At 40.5% G+C, this 21895-nt stretch overlaps 1 protein-coding gene across 15 annotated transcripts in view; it reads left to right on the top strand.

Moving 5' to 3' along the window:
* MACROD2 (mono-ADP ribosylhydrolase 2) overlaps positions 1-21895 on the top strand; it is a 984824-nt gene that overhangs the window by 548992 nt on the left and 413937 nt on the right. For all 15 annotated transcript variants that reach the window (XM_068153137.1, XM_068153136.1, XM_068153138.1 and 12 more), the window contains one exon: positions 9296-9417. In XM_068153137.1, coding sequence (XP_068009238.1) covers positions 9296-9417 — 122 coding nt within the window. The remainder of the gene's footprint in view (positions 1-9295; positions 9418-21895) is intronic.

Below are 21895 nucleotides of genomic sequence, written 5' to 3'. Positions count from 1 at the left end.
CTTTGCCCCTGTAATTAATACAATTGCAAAACAGGAGCTGAAGTTAACTTAAACAACATTTGCACCTTTCTAGGACTTGATTTCTGTTGCATGGTTTTTAGGGTAGTATTTGCAAGCTGCTCTTGAATCAAGTGTGGTTTAAATGTACCTTGAATTTATATGGCTAGTGTTATGTCCTTCACCATGTGTGTTTTGGTTTGAAATTCTTGTGGAATGTCAGATTAAAACTCTCTTGTTGTCTTAAAAATAATCACTCACAATTTAAGAACAAACAAGTGTTTTGTGAGCACTGAAAAGCCTTCTGACTGCATTTATAGATTAATTAAAACCAAACTCACTCTCTTCCAAACATCTTTTGCTGTTTAATAAGGAGAGCAGTAAAGAGAGAATCTTCGTGGGTCAGGCTTTCCTACATGTAGCAAACATAATCCAAAAGACAGATTAAGGCATCTTTGTCTATAGCCTTGTCCACTTGCAAAGAATAATAGCTGGAAAGGTGGAGAATGTTACTTGGGGTCAAGGGGGTCGCTTGGTATGTGTTTTCCTAAGCCGCTCAATGAGGACTGTTCCTGGCTGTGCTGCTCTGCTGCTACAACAAAATGAGGCTTGCAATTGTGATGAAGACTTGGTCAACATAATTTCATTGCCTTTGTTCTTATTTCCTGTGTTTATTAAAGTCTTTATACAAGTAGATAATTTATAGAGGGGAGGGAGAATAACACTTGATTATTTCTGCTGCAAATTCTTCAAGTCCAATATGAAAAAAGAAAACAGAAATAGCAAGTCATGGATGTCATAATTTCATGTTGAGTCATGTTGTGTTCGTTTCATGTTCATTTGTATCACATGACATCATGAATATAGCAAATGGAGCTGTTGCCTTTTAGTTTTACATGCCTGCAATTATTTCCATCAAAGTTGTGGGGCCGTCTGTCTAGGCACTGCTTTGACATCTGTCATCACAGTGCTAAATTGCTTTGTAAAGCCCTATTACTTTGGGATGTAGCATAGTGTCTCTTAATTGCACTGCTTGCTTCTCCTGCCTGAACAGAGCCTACTTTTGTTTCCGGCTTTAATGGTGAGGTCCTGATGGCAGAATGATGCTGTAAGTTCATTGTTGGGAGGGGAACTGCTCTGGAATTACATGGGCAGACATGGGCCTTGTATTTTATGACAAGCATGAGTGCCAAGAAGGCTTGGGCTCTGACTTGTGTGACTTGCTTCTCTGGCCAGCTGTTGACGCAGTGCTGTAATCACCGCAAACAAGCTCCCTGTGTTTCTGAGCTTCCCACGGATGCCGAGCGACCGCGCTCTGCTAAATGCTGCCTATTGAGCCCTGACTTCTGCGGCTTCCCGAAGGAGCTCTTGGGCTCAGCAAACCCTTCCCCTCTCCCTTTGGGAATATTGTTTTCTGACTGTCTCTGCTGTCTCGTGCTTAAAATATGCACCTAACCCACAAAGAGGGGTGTTGGTTAATCAGTTACAATAAACAAATTCTTTACGTTTTTTTCCAGGCAGACAATGCTATTTTGGTGAAAAACAGCTTAAATATTTTACACAAATGATTTCTAGATGTAGCTCTTGCAGCTAATAAAACAGAATTTTGGTGCAGATAATTAATCACTGAAGGCAGCTGTAAAAGGTACAAACTTCAGATTGAGAAGTGCTTATTGCTTCAAGCCTAGAAAACTGCGACTGTCTCTTTAACTGCTGATAAATGCAATATGCAAAGCAAATAAATACTCCAGAACCAAGGAGCTGTGCCATATGTAGTCATACATAGTATGGTGTGGTCTATAAAAGATATGTCTTGCATTAAAACCCTTTAGCTCTGCTAATCTAGTTTGGGAGACGCATATTAGTAAATAACTTATATTAGGCTGTGATCCTGGGGGATTAATTTAAGCTGAAGTTAAATTAACAGTTGTTTGTTACACTAAAAATGCACATTTTATGTGCAAGTGCATGCCACTGGAAATTGAAAATGAGCCATCTGAGCACATTTGTATATCAAAGCATTAGGCTACAGACTTTGTTTAAGAGCAGAGATGTTAAGTATTGTGGTGGGTTGAATTTTCCCCCACCAGCAGTAACTTTGCCAGACCAACTCAGAAGCAAATGAAGCTGTGTTTACAAGCAAAATCCATACTCTACAATGGAATGCAATGAAAAAGTACAAAATATACAGTATTTACAATATTATACAGATATTTACAATTAGCAAACTGCATGGAAATCCCCCTGGTTAGAGACCAGGGAAGCTGTTCCTCTGCCCACCCCCTAGCACCCTGTTCCAAGAGAGAAAGAGGAGTGGAGAGAAACAGCAGTGGGTTACACTTAGCCAAGGCCAGCCAAAGCATGTTATCTCTCCTGGGCAAAGCGAAACCGCCAGAGATTAGAAGAGAAGAGAGAATTGTTATGGTACAGCTTGTCTTATTCTAGCTACTTATCCAATGAATTTGTTTAGAAGAATCTTTTGTTTTCCTTTTTATACACAATAGTGGTTTATTATTACTTTTTTCTACTTCTCTTCTCAAAATCTGTAACTAAATTTCAAAGGCATATCCTAAAACCACCACAAGTATATATGAATATGTGGAGCTAATTCCAGTTCCCTTCAACTGAACCTCAGCTATCCCTTTTCAGCACCAGTATGGTGGGTATTTATAAATCAAGGGATAAGACTTAAAAATGCTCTGGGTTTTTGTCAGATTTTGTTGTTTCTTTTTTATTTCAATGGCACCCCGAGCTGTAGCTTCTTTTTCAGAATCCCTACTGTGATTGACAGGCTACAGCTTCATTATGCAGTTCACTGGGTGGGCTGATTATGGCTGTGAATGAGAAAATGGGGCAAATGAGAGAAATGTGTCATTGATTCTAGCCTTGGTCTGCTGGTTTGTTAATGGTGTGAACACATCACACGCACCTCTGCAAGGGGAAAAAACAGCACAAATTGGTCTCACAGAATCATAGAGTGCACTGGCTTGGAAAGGATATCTATTGGTCATCTAGTCCATCTCTCGGGCAGTAAGCAGGACATCCCCAACTAGATCAGGCTCATCAGAGCCTGACCTTGGATGTCTTCAGCGATAGGGCTTCCACCATTTCCATGGGCAAGCTCTTACAAGGCTCCCCCACTCTCATGGTAAAGAACTTCTTCCTTATGTCCAATCTAAATCTCCCCTTCTCTGTTTTAAAACCACTGTCCTTTGTCCTATTGCTACGTGCCCTTTTAAACAGCCCCTCACCATTTTGCTATCTGGTATCACTTCTACAAAGAACAAGGGAAGAGTAAACTGCATCAAAAGTAAATTATTCAGTCCCCTAGGTGGGATTTTTGGGCAGTCACTTCTCTTCATCCTTTTGCAAGTGGAAGTTGTTTTGCCCAGGTTGCTCTGGTGTGTTTCTGTAGCAGTGTAGATAAAACCATGCTTGTTAAGCATGTTAAGATGTATGGACTGACTTCTTTAATAAAAAAGGAGCAAACAAGCCTCACTGGTGTTTTTACACATGGAGTTTGTGTACTGCAGCAGAGGGTACTTTCATTTTTGCCTGACCTATATGGCAGTTTAAAGAGAAAGTCACTGTGATTTTGATTCAAGACTCAAATAATATTTATTTTCACTGGTGGCCAAGTAGAGAAAAGGATGTTTTTAATGCTCAAGCATCTGTTATACCTGCAGATTAGTTTGTGGCTTACACAAGATTCAGTTGTCTGTTTTCAGTATAGTGCTTCAGGGAAAAAAGGACTGAAGGAAACCAAGCAGAGATGATGCCCATGCACATCAGGATGTGATTGTCATGCCTCTTGTTTTGGCCACCAGAGCATTTACCAAATGCCTGAAATTCACATGACCCAAAAGAGAGCAGTAGATTCTATGAACTCTCCTTAGATCTATGCTGCACTGCACTGCAAATCCTAGAAAACCAGTGTAAAAACAAAATGTTTCTTCAGCTCTAAAAGAGCTACAAACTATGGGCGTACCACATAGTTCTGTGCTGATGCTATCTTCCAGCCTCCCTTACCAAATCTTTGGAAGCATTGCTTTAGGGGGGATGGGGAGGAATAAATATCTCCTTCCCTTATAAATACTGCTTTAAAACTAAGCAGCATCATTAGCATTAAAAGCAGTTTGATCCATCACTGTAGCTTGAATCCCAGATGAGAACATACCTTCCTCCAGGGCTCTGCACCTTGGTGGACTATTAAAAATGTAAGCAAGCATCTCTGCTCTGTGTATAAAGAGAAAGTGATTTATGAACACGTGGATTGCAGCTTCCTTTTTAATGAAGTTTCTTATCAGTGTGCTTGGCTGGAAGAGTGACCATAGTAAATCAGAAGCTTCAAAGTAGCTTCTTTGGACATAAAAATTAAAATAATACAAATAGTGAGTGTTGCATTCTCTTAGAGCTGACTCTCAGTCGGTTTGCTCTGTTTACCTGGTTTTGAAGAACAAAAAAATACATTTGGGGATGTTTTTGGGAAATGCTCCTATCTGTTGCTCCTGTTTGATCTCATTAAGAGATGTTCAGACAGCAAAGGGCTTCAGGAGGTCCAAGGAGGAACAAAAGCTCTTTGGTAACAGGGATCTGTACCAGGGTTTTCCAGCCAAACTGTATCTTTTTGGAATTGAAGTGATGGGACAGCTTCTGTTTAATGTCATTGTGCCTCTGCATGCACAGTTTATCTTAAGCCTATACAATAGGCTCATTCCCGTGGCTGCTGTTTGCATTTGTGTTCCCTCTGTATCTGGTTTGTGATCTCCTGAAGTGAAACTCATCCCTGCGCATGTCCTGTGAAGTCTCTTCACCATGGTTGAAGTGTAACCTGGAAGTTGTGTTTGCTTCAGAAAAGCAATGAACATCCAGGGTGGATGCTCATTCTGGCCATGGGTAGACTGGTGAGGAAGGTGGTAAGTATGGCTTGCACGTCCATGTTTGTCCCAGCCAGTGGTGCTGGAGGCTTTCATTTGGGGCCGGCTGCTGTAGCAGGTGGCCAGAGCAGCAGTGGAGTGATCTTACCCCCTTGTCTTATAGAAAAATGCCTGTAGACCTCTATTCTACAGCTCTGTAGTATCTAAGTCTGACTCTGTGCAGCTGGGTGAGAAAGAAATGTGCAAGGAAATTCATTGTGACAGACAAGCTGGAAGATTGACTAAGTCTTCATAGATTTATTAAAAACAAATGGCTCTGCTTGAGCCTGTGAGGTCTGATCCTCATCTATTAACTGCATGGGATGGGTGATGAGGGCAGAGTTCTGTTATTTTCCAGTTTGTTTGCTTTATGCCTGTATAATCTCAAAGGGTTTTGCCTGCCTGAAAACCTCAACATATTGTGGACTAGCTTGAGCAGAATAATGTATAATTTAGGCAATGTGTGGATACACTGATTTTATTGACAGAATACAACAAGAAAATTATTACTTCCCTGTTTGTCTGCTGACCATGAAACATTGACAAATGATTAATGCTACTCTGCTAGTAAAATCTTACTCCATCATGTTTCAGAATAATAATGTCTAAGGTTGTGTTGTTGGGTTTTTTTTTTTGGCTGATGATATGCTGTAAACTATTGCAGTAGTTTTCATATTTTATAAACCAATTCATAACCATCTTCAGTGTCTTGTCTAAAGAGCCACCACCTATGATGAGCCTGTCAAAATGAAATCAAAACAAATAAGTGCATTAAAGGTTGCCTGAAGGTTGTGGTGCAGTGCTACATCAAGAAGTTCTGAAGAAAAGATGACAAGAAGAAGATTTCCCATTTACTGTGCTGAGAATTCTTAAAATTAGTAATACTACAGGAACAGAGTTCAATGATTAATGAGCAAAATGCAATGAGAAATTTTACGAAGGAGACTTTTATACAGGAAGAACCAAGCAAGGATTTGATACTTTGGCTATTCCCTGAAACTCCTCCTTGTTGTTGAGTGTTAATAATTTAAGCCATTGAGCTTCAGTTTTTAAGCAGCTGCATGTTGAAATACAAGTTAACTCAGCTGCAGCAGAAAGAGGGAAGTCTCTTATCATTCTTTGGTCTTCTATACTTCCTTTAAGGTGTTTTTTATAGCCATTCCTTATTTTGCTTGTTGGCTGTTGTATCTTACAAACTTGAAATGCATCATTGTCGTGGAGTTGGAAGGGTAAGGCCAAGAAGCCTCCTCCCTTCCCCCTTGTAAAGTAAAGGGAAAGAAAATTGAAGGGAAAGGAAAAAAAAAACCTCACAGCTGAATTAGCAAAGCAGTGGAGCTGTATATTTACAAAGCAATGTAGGATATGCAGGGGAATATATACAAATTTACAATATTTACAATATATACAAAGATATACAATAGAGTAGCACAGAAATGAGAGTTCCCCCCCTTGCTGAGTGGGTTCCCCACCTCTGCTCTCCCCCTCTCTCCCCCTATTCCCAGAGCAGGTTAGAAAAGAGAGAGAGAAAGAGAAAAAAAAGTTAGAAGCTGTTGTGTTAATTGGAAAGCAGTTAATACAGGCCTTTATCAGTTTCAAGGCCGAGGCCTTGGCAGAAAGCCCAGCACAGAAAGCTGCTGCCCGAAGAAGAGGCGGAAGCAAGACTGAAGATAGAAGTGCTGGAGTGCTCAGGATACTCCTCCTGCACTCCCAGTTCAGAAGGTGCTTCCTCCCACTTCACCAATGAAATTAGTTTAGATTCTTCTTTCGTTTACCAACATCCATCCACCATATTCCCTTTCTTAAAGGGACAGCCCCAACCGGTGACAATCATGGTACCTCTGATCTTAGTGTCTGTTAGGGTCTGCTTGAGATCAGATTTGTTGGCATATTTCTTCTCCTTTGCTCAGTAATTGCAGCTTGGCTCTTTCATAAAAACAAAGAACAAGGTGAGGTGTGGGGGGGAAGTCAGAAGAAGCTTTTTCTTCCTCTGAAGTTGCCTACAACCAAAAGCCAACACTTCCAAAGTGAAACCTTCCTTGAAAACTTTGAACCTGAAGGAAACTGCTGTAGTTGTAGACTGAAATTACAGTGTTTCCTCATGGAAGTACTAACACAACCTTATCTACAAGCAGAAGCAGTTTTTTATACTAGCTATTCTTTTCAGTGTATTTTCTATGTCTCAATGGTACTGACTTTGTTATAGTAGCTAACATGTTTAACAAAGATAAACATCACAACAAAAACCCAGCAAAACAAAAAAGCCCCACAAACAAAAAAAAACCAAAAAACCCAAACAACCAAAAACAAGGCACCCCAAAATAAACCACCCACACCAAATACTCCACTCCTTTCCAAACTCCCAAGTGAAATGACACTGCCTGTCTCAATCACCTGCTATCATCCTGCTCATCAGTGGATGAAGACTCAACACCTAAGTGCTGGTTCAGTTGCTTGAATTGCTGTGCAGAGGGTTTGCGTGTCAGGTAACTGTGACATTCAACAGAAATTATCCAATCTGCTCATCTTTTCCCCTCAACTGGAGAAAATGACTGTGATCAAAATAGAAAGAAGAGTAGTTAACCTTTTATTTACTTCTCAGTAGGGTGGTTTTCTGTAGCAGTTGGGAAGTTTAGCTCTTAGGGGTTTCAATTTCCCATCACAGCCAATTTGTCTGTGTTTCTGGGCACTGGGATTGTCTGACATACTTTTATATATTGAGTTATCAATACTTTCTGGCTAATGTAAAGGAGAATTTTGGAAATTATCAGAACATTATGTAGCAGAACATAAGCCACCTTTTAAGTAGTAGAGAGGAGGACTTGACAGATGGTGTCTGGGTAAAAAAATAAGGCAGTATACGCTTTCATATTAGTTTGTCCATTTTCACTTAAGCTTTGGTGTAAGTTGGAAGGAAATAATCAACTAAAGCTTGGACAAAGACTAATGGTGTGACATCTGTAGGATTTTTGAGTAAATTAAAATATCTGGGAGTACAAGAACAGATATTCTATGGAAACCTGCCCCATATGGGAGAGAAGCACAACCTAACCAATGGGACCAGCAGTAATGCGACTGGAAACACTGTTCTAATCCTTGTTTGTGGCAATGTTGCAGAACATGCTGCATCTGTGTAGTGCTGCTGCAGCATATTTTATGGGATGATAAGGCAAAAAAAAAAAGGTAAAAAAATGTGCCTGTCACCATAATTAATTCTGTTGCATTCTCATGTGCTGTAGAATGAGGTTTGAAGAAAGAGTGATTGCGCTATGGAATGGGCTGCCCGGGGAGGTGGTGGAGTCGCCGTCATTGAAGGTGTTCAGGAGGAGACTTGATGGGGTGCTTGGTGCCATGGGTTAGCTGTTTGGGTGGGTTGGATTGGTTGATGGGTTGGACACGATCTTGAAGGTCTCTTCCAACCTGGTTTGGTTTATTCTAATAAAGGTTTGTTTATTCTAATAAAGAGTAAATGTGCATCCTGCTAGTCAAGTGTATGGGGGGAAAGTAACAAAAAAAGGACTCATGACACCTTTGAGTCTGTAGATTTTATTTCAAAGTGGGTTTTGTGTTTGTTTGATTGATTGTTTTTTAACCCCAGGCTTTTTACTTCTTTTATTTTTTTAATGGCACTTTAGAGACTTTGATTGCAGCATCTGATTTTGATGAGTGCAGAGAGATCATGCCTAAGACTCTATTTTCTTGACTCTTTTTTCTCTTTTTGGTCATTGTAAGTTTTTTTTCAAACAATATTTTGTTTCATTGCTTGGTTTCTCCATCTGGTCTGAAGTGAGAAGAAAACACACTTTTGGAATAACTAACACATTCATGGGTCACAGCTTTTCTTCTCTTAAAATGCTTGCTGAGAAAAGACTTCAAGCATTAGACACACAAAGAAAAGATAAAAATTACCTGTGTATCTCCATCAATGCAATGAGGGCTTGTGTAGTGAACTTTCCCAGAGAGTGGATCTTCAAGGGGTGAGAAAACAGTTTCCAAGATGTACAGCCCTGAAGACTTAGGGTATTTATGAAACCCTTTCATCTCTCTGGCACGTGGATTGCAGTACACATATCACAAGCATTTAGAGCATCTTTCTCGTTTTGATTTCATTCCATATACTTCAAAGTTTAGCCTTTAATGTTGTGCTTGGCTTTGGTTGGTTGGTTTTTGGGGTTTTTTACTTTATCACAGATGTATCTTATTATGTAATTTCCAGTTTTAAACATTTTCTTACAATACTAGTAGGTACAATACCAGAATGGATTGACTTGCATTGTAGCAGTTCTGCAGAGTCATGAACTAAGTGAAAAAAATAATCCCTGAAACACCACAGCCGTAATAATCGCCAACAGGTTTTTTTTAATCTCATTTTTTATTTCCTGCAGATGTGATCCATACTGTTGGACCGATTGCAAGAGGCCATCTCACTGATACTCATAAAGAAAACTTGGCAAGTTGCTATAAATCCTCTCTGAAACTGGCAAAAGAAAACAACATCAAATCAATTGTAAGTACTGTGTGAGAGAACGCATTATTCTTTCTAATTTGGATCTTTGTTTCCTTGCTGTAGAATAATTATAGTGGTAGGCTTCCAGAAGTATTTCTTGCTGTATGTGATGTCAAAAAGCAAGGAATTAACTGTCATTTGGCCAAAACAGTTGCTACAGGAAAGGGATATGCTTATTTTAGGGGTTAGGGAAGACTGGCTGGGTTGTAGGTGTATAAACAACTGTGTCACAAAGAAAGGGAAGGAGCTGTTCCCCTGGCTCATTCTTGCATTGTATAATTTATTTTAAAAGACCTGAGTATCCACTGGTCAGGAGGATAACTGCATGCAATGTTGCCTCCTAAGTAGTTGAAAAGTGATTCATTTGTTGCTTATTCTGTCTGTGAACGTTTCTTCCTAAAACTAAAGGTCATGGTCAAGTGGCGTTGTTTATAACACCTCCTCCAAATTCAGTCACTAAAGATCCTGTCATATAATATTTCATTGAATTATAAATGTTTTCTGGTTGCTTGAAATACACACCACATTTTTGTACCTCAAAAGCCAGATTTTCAAAGCCTACAGAGAAAAGCTGTTTCCTCTCCAGCTCTGGAGCTTTATCTGTTGCTCAAGCAGTTGCAGCTGAAATCTTTTAGATACATAGGGAACCAAACTAGGGGTGTATGTAACGGAGAAGAAAGTTATCACCTGGGCCCAACTTCATACCTTTGGGGTCACTTTGGTTGTGTGATAGCAAATTGTCCTAGTTTAGAGCAGGACAGATTGCTTTATTGCTCCAAAAGGGGCAAAAGAGTAATGCTCACCCAAGTTGATTGGATAGTAATGGAAGGTTTAAATGGAAAAGCAATTCACGTACTACAAAGCATAGTGGTGAGCATAGCAAAGCATATACAGTTCAAAGAAATCTCCAGTCTTAACACACAAGTTCCTCTACACCAGACCAGAAACCCAACACTCCCCTTCTCCCCACCTGGGATTCATCAAAAACTCTGTCTTCCCCTTGCCCCAAGGATAAGAGAATATCTCTCCCTCACAGGAGCAGAGAAGAAAGGAAAAGACAATAACTTTGCAGCCAGATGTATAAGGGTGTAGAAATACACTATTTCCTGTGTCTGCCCACTGGGCTGGACACTGTAGATGCTGAAGGTCTCAACTCTGTGGCTTCTTTTTTGGAGGCACCCAGCCTAAACATATGTTTGGCAACTTAGAATGCACACTTTTAATCTAAACAAAATGTTAGTTGGACCAATGGTGTTAGGTCTGGGTGAAACAATTCAATAGGGGAAAGCTCTTAGCATTGTAAAATTGCAAATAGAAATCAAAGCTTCTTGAGTAGAGAGGCAGGACAGGTGTTGTAGGGCTTTGAACATGAGTTAGATGCATCCTTCAGAGTCAGACCTGATGAATATTGTTTATTTCTTCCTTGCTGATGTCAACTGTGTTCTTCACACTTCTGCTAATGAGATCTGTCATGATCCAATGGTGGATAATATGGCAGAGGTTAAATAAACCTGCTTGCTTTCCAGCTTCTCTTCAGATATCAGAAGGGCTAAGGGTGGCTGAGCTTAGCTTCTGAGTGATGTCCAATTGGGTCTTTTATTAAGACTATCTTTACATTTTTGGGAACAGAATTAAGAATTAAGTTGGGGCCAAACCACTTTATTTAAAAGACAACAGGTATAGCTACCACCGCAACAGCCAGATCTGTAGGGAGCACTGTGCTGTGTCAGCATGAGCAGGAATAGTGAGTGATAGCAGGAACAGTGAACAAGAACAGTGAGCAGGGATGGAGCAATAAGAACAGCCCAGGAACAGCATCAACAGTGAGTAGAAAGGGCAGCTCAGGAACAGTGGTGATGGCAGCACCTTAGGAGAAATGGCAGCTCTCAGAGATGATGGCAGCAGCAGCAGCTCCCAGCAGCCCCACTCACACCACCATGCTGTGAAGTCTTTTGTAATTTCACTCTGTAGCTAAAAATAGCTGCCCCACCACCACTCAGTACCGTTGCTAGGGAGTCTCCATGCCCAGGTGCATGCATGGAGAACTAAGGTTAGTTTCCTTGTGTTGGTTCCACGTGTGGGAGACATAAGGAGGAAACTTCTGTGGCTCAAACTATTCTCCCAACAATGCTGAGACAAATATATATATATATATTTTTTTCACTCCCTTACAAGATCTTCTCTGTTTCTCAAAATGTTTGTTGTGCCCTCTCTGTGCTGCTATCAAGCCATGAAATGTTGTAGCCAATTTAGTTGTTACTTGATTTTATTTTCTTTTTAATGCTAGGCACATGAGTTAGGATTGAAAGGAACCTCAGGGTCGGGGGTCATGTTCTGAACTCCTCTTTAGGGTTGTGTGAACATACAAGGATGTTTCAGTCCTGCTGTCATTCTCATTGCAACCGGTAAGACCTCTGTGCTCTTGCTCCAATGTTCATCCTTCTTCCCGTCTTTATGCTCTGAGCAATTGCATTGTTCTTCTGAGACATTCAGGTTAGTAAGAGTAAATTTCATAAAACAAAGAGGGGAAAAAAAAAGAATAACTTTCAAACAAACAACCCAAAACCCAGTCATGTAGAAAGAAGTTTGAAATAACAAAGGAAAACCTGCAGTGGGCATTGCTTGGTGCTGGTAATGCTTGCACCTGTAAGGATTCTGTATTTTTAGGACATTCTAAATGGTAGTTTGGTATTTCACATGGAATAATAAAAGGTGGTCATACTTGTGGGTTTTTTTTAATGAAAACTAGCCTGATATTTTAGTAAGAAAAGATGACCACAAGAGAAATCATGCACGGATTATTTTCTTGCTGGTTAAGAGCTGTTGACTGTGCACCTGTTTGAGATAAAAAAAATACTCAACACCCAGGCTTGCAGAACACAGCTGCACAAGCTGAATGGGAGCCAAGAGCCATTCATTCATACCAGCACTAAGAAGCTTAGCAAGCAATATGGATTTTAAAGTCCACATGACAGATCATGGACTGTTCTGAAAAGCCCTAAGTCCAGTGATTTCAGTGATGCTTTGGGAAGTGAAGGCTACTTGAGTGTCTACCCTAATGAACAAATCAAGCCCGGAGCCAAGTAAAACGTACAATTCATTCAAGCCCGGAGCCAAGTAAAACGTACAATTCATTCAACTGAGGAGCAGTAGATCACTGTGAGTCTGAGGAAAAGAAGACAAACTGTGAGTGGGTTTCACAAGATCCAGTTCATACACATAGAGGGAAAGGAATGAATGGACAAAAATATCTACAAACTTCTGGGGTTTGTAGAGACTTGGAAGAGAGAAAATAAGTACTGAAATAGACAACATCTGAGCGTGGGCTGGATTATGGGAACAGATATATTTGCAATAGGGAGAGGACAGGCAGAAATTGGGGTGGAGAGGGGGAAGGTTGCTTGTGCAAAATAAGAGAGGGTGTGTTTTAACTGTTGCTCCAGAAAGGTGGTGAAATAAGTATAGGATATAGGAAAATGAGTATTTTTAAATTGGGTACTGAGTAAAAGCAGTTGGCTTATGACATATAAATAAGTATTGATGGCAGCAAGTTGTGATATGTGGAAAGATTTCAGTAAACCAGAAGGTATTGGAGTACTAGCAGTTGTAAGCGAGAAGGAAGTACAAAGACATTGAAGGATTTTAACAATGTGAATGTATTTCTTCAAACAAAGGATGGCAAGTCTGGGAATGCATGCAAAAATCTTGGGGGGAAACCTCACAATCCAAATTGTTTTGAACATAAATTGTGTCATAGGAATTGGAATTGCCGGAGGCATTGTGAATGAAGAGTAATGATAAATGGCAATGTATCAAGTTGGACAGAGGTATGCAGGGTGACTCAGGGTGCACCACTAAATGCAGTTTAATTTAACATCCTTATTAATGATTTTTGAAGAGTACATAAACAGCTCATTAATTACGTTTACAAATGATACTACATTAGGCACTGTTGCAAACACTAGAAAAGGACAGAGATATATGATGACAATTGATTATGGAGACTCTGAGTATAATCTTATCCAGCATCCACCACAGCACCAGAAGGGAATTTGTGCCTCCACTTCAGTGGAAGATAGGTCAGAACCAGAGCTGACAGCTACAGTGTAACTCAGCACAGGAAAAGATGAAGTAGCATATGGTGAGGGGAAAAAAAAAACGCTTTGCAAATAGTCAAAGGGTGAAGCGTGCTGAAAAACCAGCATAATGAGGAAATGGTCTTGAATAATAAGCCTCAAATTAGATATGCTTACAGCAGTCACTTCTTTTCTTTCATTGTTATATATTGTCAATCTGCCTATAGAGAAATGATGGATACCATAGAGGCTGTAGTTTCTGTTCAGAACGGACTAGAGAGAACAGGAATAAGATTTGGAGTAGATCAAAACTTGATTATGTATGTATGTGCGTGTAGTTATTTCACGTCCTGAGGGAGGGAAGCAGTGATCTTGAAATGCTTTGTAAATTGTGAGATGCAGCTATTTGGAGGGAGAGAGAGAAGAATGATGCCATTGTGTGTATGACAAAATGGCAGTTGAATGGTGTATCTGACACTAAGTTCAGTTGTGTTTGTATCCAAGGTGTCAATAGAATAGAATTAACCAGGTTGGAAGAGACCTTTGAGATCGAGTCCAACCTGGCATCCAACACTATCTAATCAACTAAACCATGGCACCAAGCACCCCACCCAGTCTCTTCCTAAACACCTCCTGTGATGGTGACTCCACCACTTCCCTGGGCAACTCATTCCAATGGGCAATCACTCTTTCTATGAAGAACTTCTTCCTAACATCTACCCTAAACCTTCCCTGGTGCAGCTTGAGACTGTGTCCTCTTGTTCTGGTGCTGGTTGCCTGGGAGAAGAGACCAACCTCCCCTCAGGTCTAGGTATGGATGAGAGCAACTCTATGCTAACTCTTGGAGTGCTGAAATCTCATCTGAAATTGTTAGAATCTCGGTGTATAAAAAAGTATGTGGTGGGCAAACCTAGAAATGAGATACGGGGATACAATGAAATGCCAGTCAGCATGATTGCCACCAGCAGTCCAGCCATGGGCAAGGATTTGCATAGCCATTAAGACAGAGCCCCAGGAACAAATTTGATTGCCTGTAGGATTGTTTACAGAAATCAAACAGCTTCTGACATTTGTCTCTTGTGCCTATTTTCCCAAACTGTTTTTATGTTCAGAGTGGGGGTTCACATGCTAGATCAACTGGTTTTGTGCAGAAGTTTTTCTCTCTCTGGTCGTCCACTCTGTCTGCCTTTTAAGTTAGCAAAGTAAATGTTATGTTTGTACTTGTTATCTGCCATTCCCAAAAGCATGCATCCTATTTTTTTTCTTTTGCTCTGGTTTACGTAACTGTGCCCACTGTAGGATGCTTGAGCTGCTCTCAAATGACTATTTGTGTGGTCGCTGGTGCTGGGCAAACCTTCTGTGTTGGATGAGTCTTGCTTATGCAGTCCTTTGTCTAGTGAAGAGTGTACTTGAGATGTTGTTTCTGTTTGTCTCCACTTAAGTCAATATTGATCAGTGGGAGAAGACATTTAAGAGGATAGAAGGAGTTTATTTTTTTGAGTAAGGAGTTGTCATTTCATCCAATTAAGTTTCTTGAATGTTCAGAATAATTTCCTAATGTTAAAAAAAAAAGGTGTTATTTTGATATTGGCCTCTTGTAACACAGTAGTAGCAATAGCTGTCCTGCATCAATTAAATCTCTGCTGCCTGACACACTGGGAAAACATTATAGGCACCAAATCCTCATTGAAAGAAGAAATGGTGAAATGAGTTCAATGGATGCTTTTTCTGTTTCCTTGTATTGGGTTTCTAAATAAGAGTCTTACAGGCCAATTAGTTGTTAGGTTCTGAGGCAGGCTGGGGGGAACTGTAATCACTGTTTTCAGGGATTAAATTAGTCCCCTGTCTATGCAGTGTTTGAAATTATTTACTCTGTGTGCTCTGACTTCATCAGAGGGGTTCCTGTCCTGCTTTGCTTTGCTTACACTGCTTTGAAACCATCTGAATCTCTGAATTTTCTGAACATCAAGCACTTCCCTGCTACATGCCTCATTCAGATTTTGCTTGTGGTTAAAAGAAAAATCTCAATAAGTTGATGTGATTTAAGACCAGGATTGCAATTAACCAGACACTTCATGAACTGCCCAGAAAGCACCCAAAGGTGCTGTGCATTGTTGTGGGTGGGATCCAAGTCAAAAGGGCTGTAGGGCATTTGCAAAGCAGGGAAGTTGGTGCTGATCCCTCACTCAGAAGGCAGGCCAGGCTTCCTCTGTGATGGCCATGGGTATGGAGCAGTTTTAGTTGGGACTACAGCTCTGCTGTTGTTCAGGGCTGCTTTTGGCACTGCTGTCTTCAAGATCACCTCATGTTAGCTGGGGGGTGAATTGTAAAGCTTCAACAAGAAGCATTTCTTTAAGTTGTCCTCTCTGACCTCCAGCTCTAGAGATAATTATGGCTAGTTGAGGGGAGGGGAGGGGGTGGAGGGAGTCCTCAAAGAATATGGCTTTGTAAGTCACAGAATGAAGCCTGCTTGTTACCAACACTATATTAACAGGGTTAAATACAAAATACAAAAGCTTTTCTGGCTGGTCCCTAGAATAGGGATGGAAAGAGTTTATGCTCTTCTAGAACCTTGCTGGATTAGTTAGCTGTCGTATTAAAAAAACACCACACCAAAAGCTTCAGTCTGTCTTTCTGTCTGGATGTCTGTGGAATGCATGCAGTAGGTACTTCTGCTCCTGGGAAAACATTTTAACTGGACTTTACTTCTCAGCACAACCATCCTGCTTCTTTTGTCTAAAGTATATAAAGGCAAAAGGCTATCCAGAAATATCTCAGAAGTAAGAGGAGTTACTCAATGTCCTGGTCATCTTCAGGTCAAGTGGAAAAATCATCGCTCAGTGATTGGTTTTGCTAGTGACCTGTAATGATAGCATATTTCTGGGAGAGTCTCTTTTGGATGCTAGATAAAGTGGGTCCCTCCTATGCACACACCTTACACTGCATTTTGGCTAGGGCTGTTCCAAAAGTATGCTAAATAAGATCAGGACATGCTCTTTTGAAATCCACGTTGTGCCTCCATTTCTGGGATCTTAAATCACGGTACACAATGCATAAGCAGTACACTTTAAAGTATTAACTGAAGCTGTGTTAGATAAATATTCCTTTCATATAAATACTAATCTACAGGGAGTTTTGTATCATCATTTGTGTAGGTGCTTTTCATAATCAAGGGTCTTCAGTTATATTTGCTTTCTGGGTGTATTCAAAGTTAGTGCCAATACCAATGTGATCTGTTTGTATAGAAACACAACCTAATGACTACTCAAAAATACCTCAAGAAAAGGTACCTGTTACTTACTGTGTATAGCACTAGAGACATAACTAAATTGTCTTTTTTATTGTCCTAAATATTTGTCCCCATCTGTAGATGGGGATTTTAAAAACAGACTTGCAGCTATTCACTGATACTCCTGGTATTTGTATGCACCTTTAAAAAGAAGGCTTCTGGTAAGCCACACTGTTTCTTTGAGCTTCTTTTAAGTGGAAACATGTTTAGCCCCCTCTGATGCCTGAATCTTCAGTTGCAGCACAGGGACTGAGCATTTTTAAGATCAATTTCAAACCCAGAGTGTTCTCAGCTCCTCCTGTTCTAAATTAGGAAAATCATGAAAGAGGGATTTGATTTGAATGGTAGAACGGCATTTAGAATGGTGAGCTGCAATGTCTTGGTCTAACACATTGATTTTACAGCCTTGCCTTTACCTGGCTTGTTCTCTCATGATGCAGAGTAGTTTCACAGAAATGTAAAGCAAAAAAATTATTTATTTTTAAGGAAACCTATTGCTTGCTGAAAATGTTGCCATAGCAATGAGTTATAAGTCTGAAATTCCTAGAGGTTGACTTTAATCAATCATCCGGTCTCTGATACAGATTCATAGCCATCAATCAGAAGAGTTGATTTGGAAGGAAATTTCCAGAGCATCATAAATCCACTTAAATTGTTTCTTTGAAACACTTATTTTATTATTTTGCTTTCTTCTTTTCTAAGATATTTTCTAGATAACATCTTTTAAAATGTATCTATTGCATTCAGTTGTTATGTTTGCTTAATTACCATGCTGGCTTTTTACATCTGCATCAGATGAGGCGGCTGTGAGCTTTCCTTTTGATTACAGAAATTGCTATAGCTGGCCATGCTTTTGTTAACCCAAGGTGAACCTGCTGCTTTGTGTTCTATGTGCTCCCAACCATTTCTTCCAAAATGATCTTGGCACATTGAATCACAATCTGGTTTCTTCAATAAGGTTTTCATTAAACAAGATGTATCCAGCAAGATCAAGTGTAAAGCACTGTACTAAACGGAGACATTTGTTCGGCTGAGAAAGGTTGAGGCACGATTGCAGCCCTAGGCAGAGGTTCCTTGTAGTGTAGCATGGACTGGAAGCGAGTTGACATCACCCTGTTGTGGGGAAGACCAAGAAAGCAGTAAAAATTAAACAGGAGAGATCTGTGAATAGAATAGAATAGAATAGACCAGACCAGGTTGGAAGAGACCTTCAAGATCATCGCGTCCAACCTATCATCCAACACCACCTAATCAACTAACCCATGTAACCAAGCACCCTGTCAAGTCTCCTCCTGAACACCTCCAGTGACTGGAAGCGAGTTGACATCACCCTGTTGTGGGGAAGACCAAGAAAGCAGTAAAAATTAAACAGGAGAGATCTGTGAAGTTACCTGCTTTGCTACTTTGGTGGAGCTAACTGGACTACTGTGCCCAGCATGGGGAACTGAAAAAATGTTTCAGCCTGGGGTGAGTATGGAGTTAGAAACAGCACCAAGAATAGGGTGAAAGAACTTCTTTAAGTCCAGAAAGTACAAGACTACTGGTGAGGAGGGGAAAATAGGGGGGAAAAAACCAATGCTTTGACAGGCTACTGAAGAGTAAAAGTTAAAAGGTATTGTCTGTCTTGTGACAGGACAAGTAACAGTCTGAATTTATAGGAATGGGGGTTTAGATTAGAGAATATAAGGAATTTCCTGTTTGGAAGGATGGTAAAGTGATGAGAAAACTGTTTAGGAAAGTTATAGCTCCACCAGTATGTGTGCATGGAACATCCCTAGCATCTGGTGAAACCCAAATTTTTAACACATTCAGTGCTGCCAAAAGCCTGAAGGCTGTGAAAGCCAAATAGTTGAGCTCCAGCAGCGAGGCTGTTGCAGCCCTGAGGAAATGGCAGGTAGCCTGGTCACTGCAGGAGCTGGCTGCACAGCGCAGAGGCAGACAGATTGGTTTATGTGGCAAACAGAATTCCCTTAAAAAAAAATTTCAGCGCTATTGTGGCTTTTATTGGTTTGCTTTGATCTCACAGTTGCACATTTTCTTTTAATTCTTGGCTTTTGTTTTCCTCCTTGTTAATTTGGATTTTTTCCACCTTTGCCAGTGTGCAACTGGGGATAGTTTTCATGTTGAGATAAACACCTTTTGATTTCTGTTTCTCCTGCTATCTGGCTACCTTCTTTCTCACCAGGGAAGGTTTTGTACAGACACTGAGAAGAGCGTACACATAGAACACGTGCAAAAGCATTCGGAGACTTGCGTAAGCCTCTGTAGTTTTTAATAACCCATTTAAATGTTTTCTGCCATTGGGCAGTTACATGTTCAGAATGTATTTCCTAGGAAGAGGCACATTTGCTTTACTTTTGATGCTCGAGGTATATTACAGTGTCTGTTTTCAATGGCCAAAAGTGGTAGGAGCAGTTCAGAGGGACACGTTGATCAGTTGTGACTGTCTCAAGGCAATGTACCACAGGGATGATGGTGTGATCTGATGGGATTCTTCCTGTTTAAAAGTATGATATGATGACTCCTGAATAGGGTCATGCCTTTTTCCACCTGCCATCCCCTTAGCTCCCCCTAAGATGTTCAGAAGTGTTTTGAGTAAAGACAGGGGCAGGTACAGCTCCAAACTGATCAATTGCTTGGACGTAAACCAACAGATGGGTGTCAGGATGCTACGGTTTATCTGCTGCACCAAGTGGCAGAGGACACAAGCCACTCTAGCCCTTCCATTTACCTGGTTTATCTTGTGCCTGACCACAAACAACTGTCTATATAGCATAAAGAAATAGTAGTGATGCTTTAATAAGCAGGTTGCGCTACCAGGGAGCCTCGGTTCTCAGTCTTCTTGTTCCATGATGTTACTGTTGTGGTTGTTCTGCAACCTGATGCTTTTCTGATGGGAGGAAGGAGAAATGTTATTCTTGTTGAGTTTAATGAAACACTATGCACTTTCTCTGGTGGAATGAAAAAGAAAATGGCCTGTTCAGGAATAAATTCTGCAAGTTTGTGTATGTGATGGGTTTAACATGTGATAATTCACCCATCACCCTGTGGGATCCTGTGCTAAAAGGATGAAACTTTCTAGAAACACTGCCTGTTGGCTCCATAATTGGGGAAGTGTCTCATTAGGGAAGGCCAAAGCAGAAATCTGTCAGACAGTGGATCATAATGCTAGTGATCGGAGACAGCTCATAAAAACTAGGGCTGCTGCAAAGCCTACACTATAAAGTGCAGGGGAGGAGAATGGTTGTTGTTTCTGTGCAGAGGAAATTGTGCTGGAAAAAAAACACACACAGCACTTTCAGTTTGGTTTAAAAAAAAATAATAATAAAGAGGAATAAAAAAGAGAGGGGGAAAAAAAAATAGACTAGAGGACTTTTATTTGCATACAGATCTTGGCTGTCCAGAGTCAAGTGTGTAAGCTGCTTGTCATTATTTGAATAGCAGGTTTTTGTCATGGAAATTCGTAGAAGTTGATGGTGGATACAGATTCCTAACAAAGCCTGTGGAGCTGATAGACTGCAGCCGTCAGCCTCTATGCAAATTTATTCTTGTCCTTCCACTTTAATTCCTTCCACTGACCTATTCTCTGTCAGTGTTTTGTTTGTCGTTTGTAAGCTCTTTGGGAGGGCTTCTTTGCTCTGTAAGGACAGTGAGTGTGTGCTGTGAAGGTGCAGTCCCTGTTGAGACTCAGAGGACTCGAGCAATAGCATCAATGGGAAATAATGGTTGCATCAGGGTCAATGTTGTTGGTTTGGGGTGACTGCAGTGACTCTATCCATCATCACCAGAGAGTCAAATTCTGCTGAAATTGAAAACTGCATATTCACAGATTTTCATGCTGGAGGTGCCCTCTGTGACACTAGAAATGTATGAAGGACTGTCTGGCAGATAGCAACTTGTCACTATCATTTTTTTTCCCCTTGCAATTTAATGGTGAGGAAAAGAACGCATGATGCTGCATTTTAGCACTGCATGGTGCTTGCAAGGTCCCTTTCACTTGGGATTTTTCATGTGATAATTTTGAGACACTTCTGTACAGCCCATTTGATTTTATTTTTTTTTTTTTTAAGCATTGCCTTGGTTTAGCTATGCAGAGAACAAACTGTAGTATGAAATCAGGATCTGCCTTTTTTACTTGAAACCAATCCATTCTTCAAACAGCAAATGGAAAGCTATTATTCTGAACACTGTTTTCTTTAGCTTTAGCTAATTTAAAGCAAATGTATCAGGTGGACATCATGATACTAAGTGTGTGTGGGGAAGTATTTCATTACATCATAGCTTCTGTTTAGGATTGGAGTAAATATATTGAAAAGTAATTCTGAAAAATAAACAGGAAGGTCTCTGCTTTCTTGAGCCTTGTTTGCCAGGTTTTTAAGTGTGGTTTCCCTGAATTCATAGACTCATAGAATGGCTTAGGTTGGAAGGGATCTTAAAGGTCATCTAGTTCTAACCTCCTTGCCATGGGCAGGGAAACTTCCTTCTAGACCAGGTTGCTTATGGTTGAATCCAAAGTGGCTTTGAATACTTCCTGGATTGGAGCTTCCACAGCTTCTTTGGGCAGCCTATTCCAATGCCTTGCCAACCTCATGGCAAAGAATTTTTTCCTAATGTCTTATCTAAATAGAGTGTCCTTCAGTTTGAAGTCATTAGCCCTGGTCCTGTCACTGCATGCCTTTGCAAAACGTCCGTCTCCATCTCTCCTGTAGCCCCCTGCTCCCTAGAGCCTTCTCTTCTCTAGGCTGAACAACCCCAACTCTCTCAGCCTGTCTTCACAGGAGATATGCTCCAGCCTTCTGCTCATCTCTGTGGCCTCCCCTGGACCCACTCTTCTAACAGTTCCATGTCCTTCTTTTGTTGGAGGCTCTTGAAACCTGTTCCCACCCAATACAAACTACATGCAGTCCATATTCACACAAACAGTTCAGCAGCCTGATTGTTTTCAAAGCTGACTTGCTTGTCAACTCCTGGTGATGCCTGTCAATTAGGATTTAGAGATTTGTTTATAAAACAGATGAAAAACTATAACAAGCAGAGCTAGCAGTTTTGGTAAAGAGAAGTAGCAAAAAGATGTGTACTGTAGCATGACTTGCCAGGGTTTGTCATAGAAGGA

The sequence above is a fragment of the Melanerpes formicivorus genome, unplaced genomic scaffold, assembly GCF_026170545.1.
Source record: "Melanerpes formicivorus ecotype bairdi unplaced genomic scaffold, bMelFor1.0.p_v2 SCAF_25, whole genome shotgun sequence".
NCBI lineage: Eukaryota > Metazoa > Chordata > Aves > Piciformes > Picidae > Melanerpes > Melanerpes formicivorus.
This window is presented reverse-complemented; position numbering and strand designations above follow the sequence as displayed.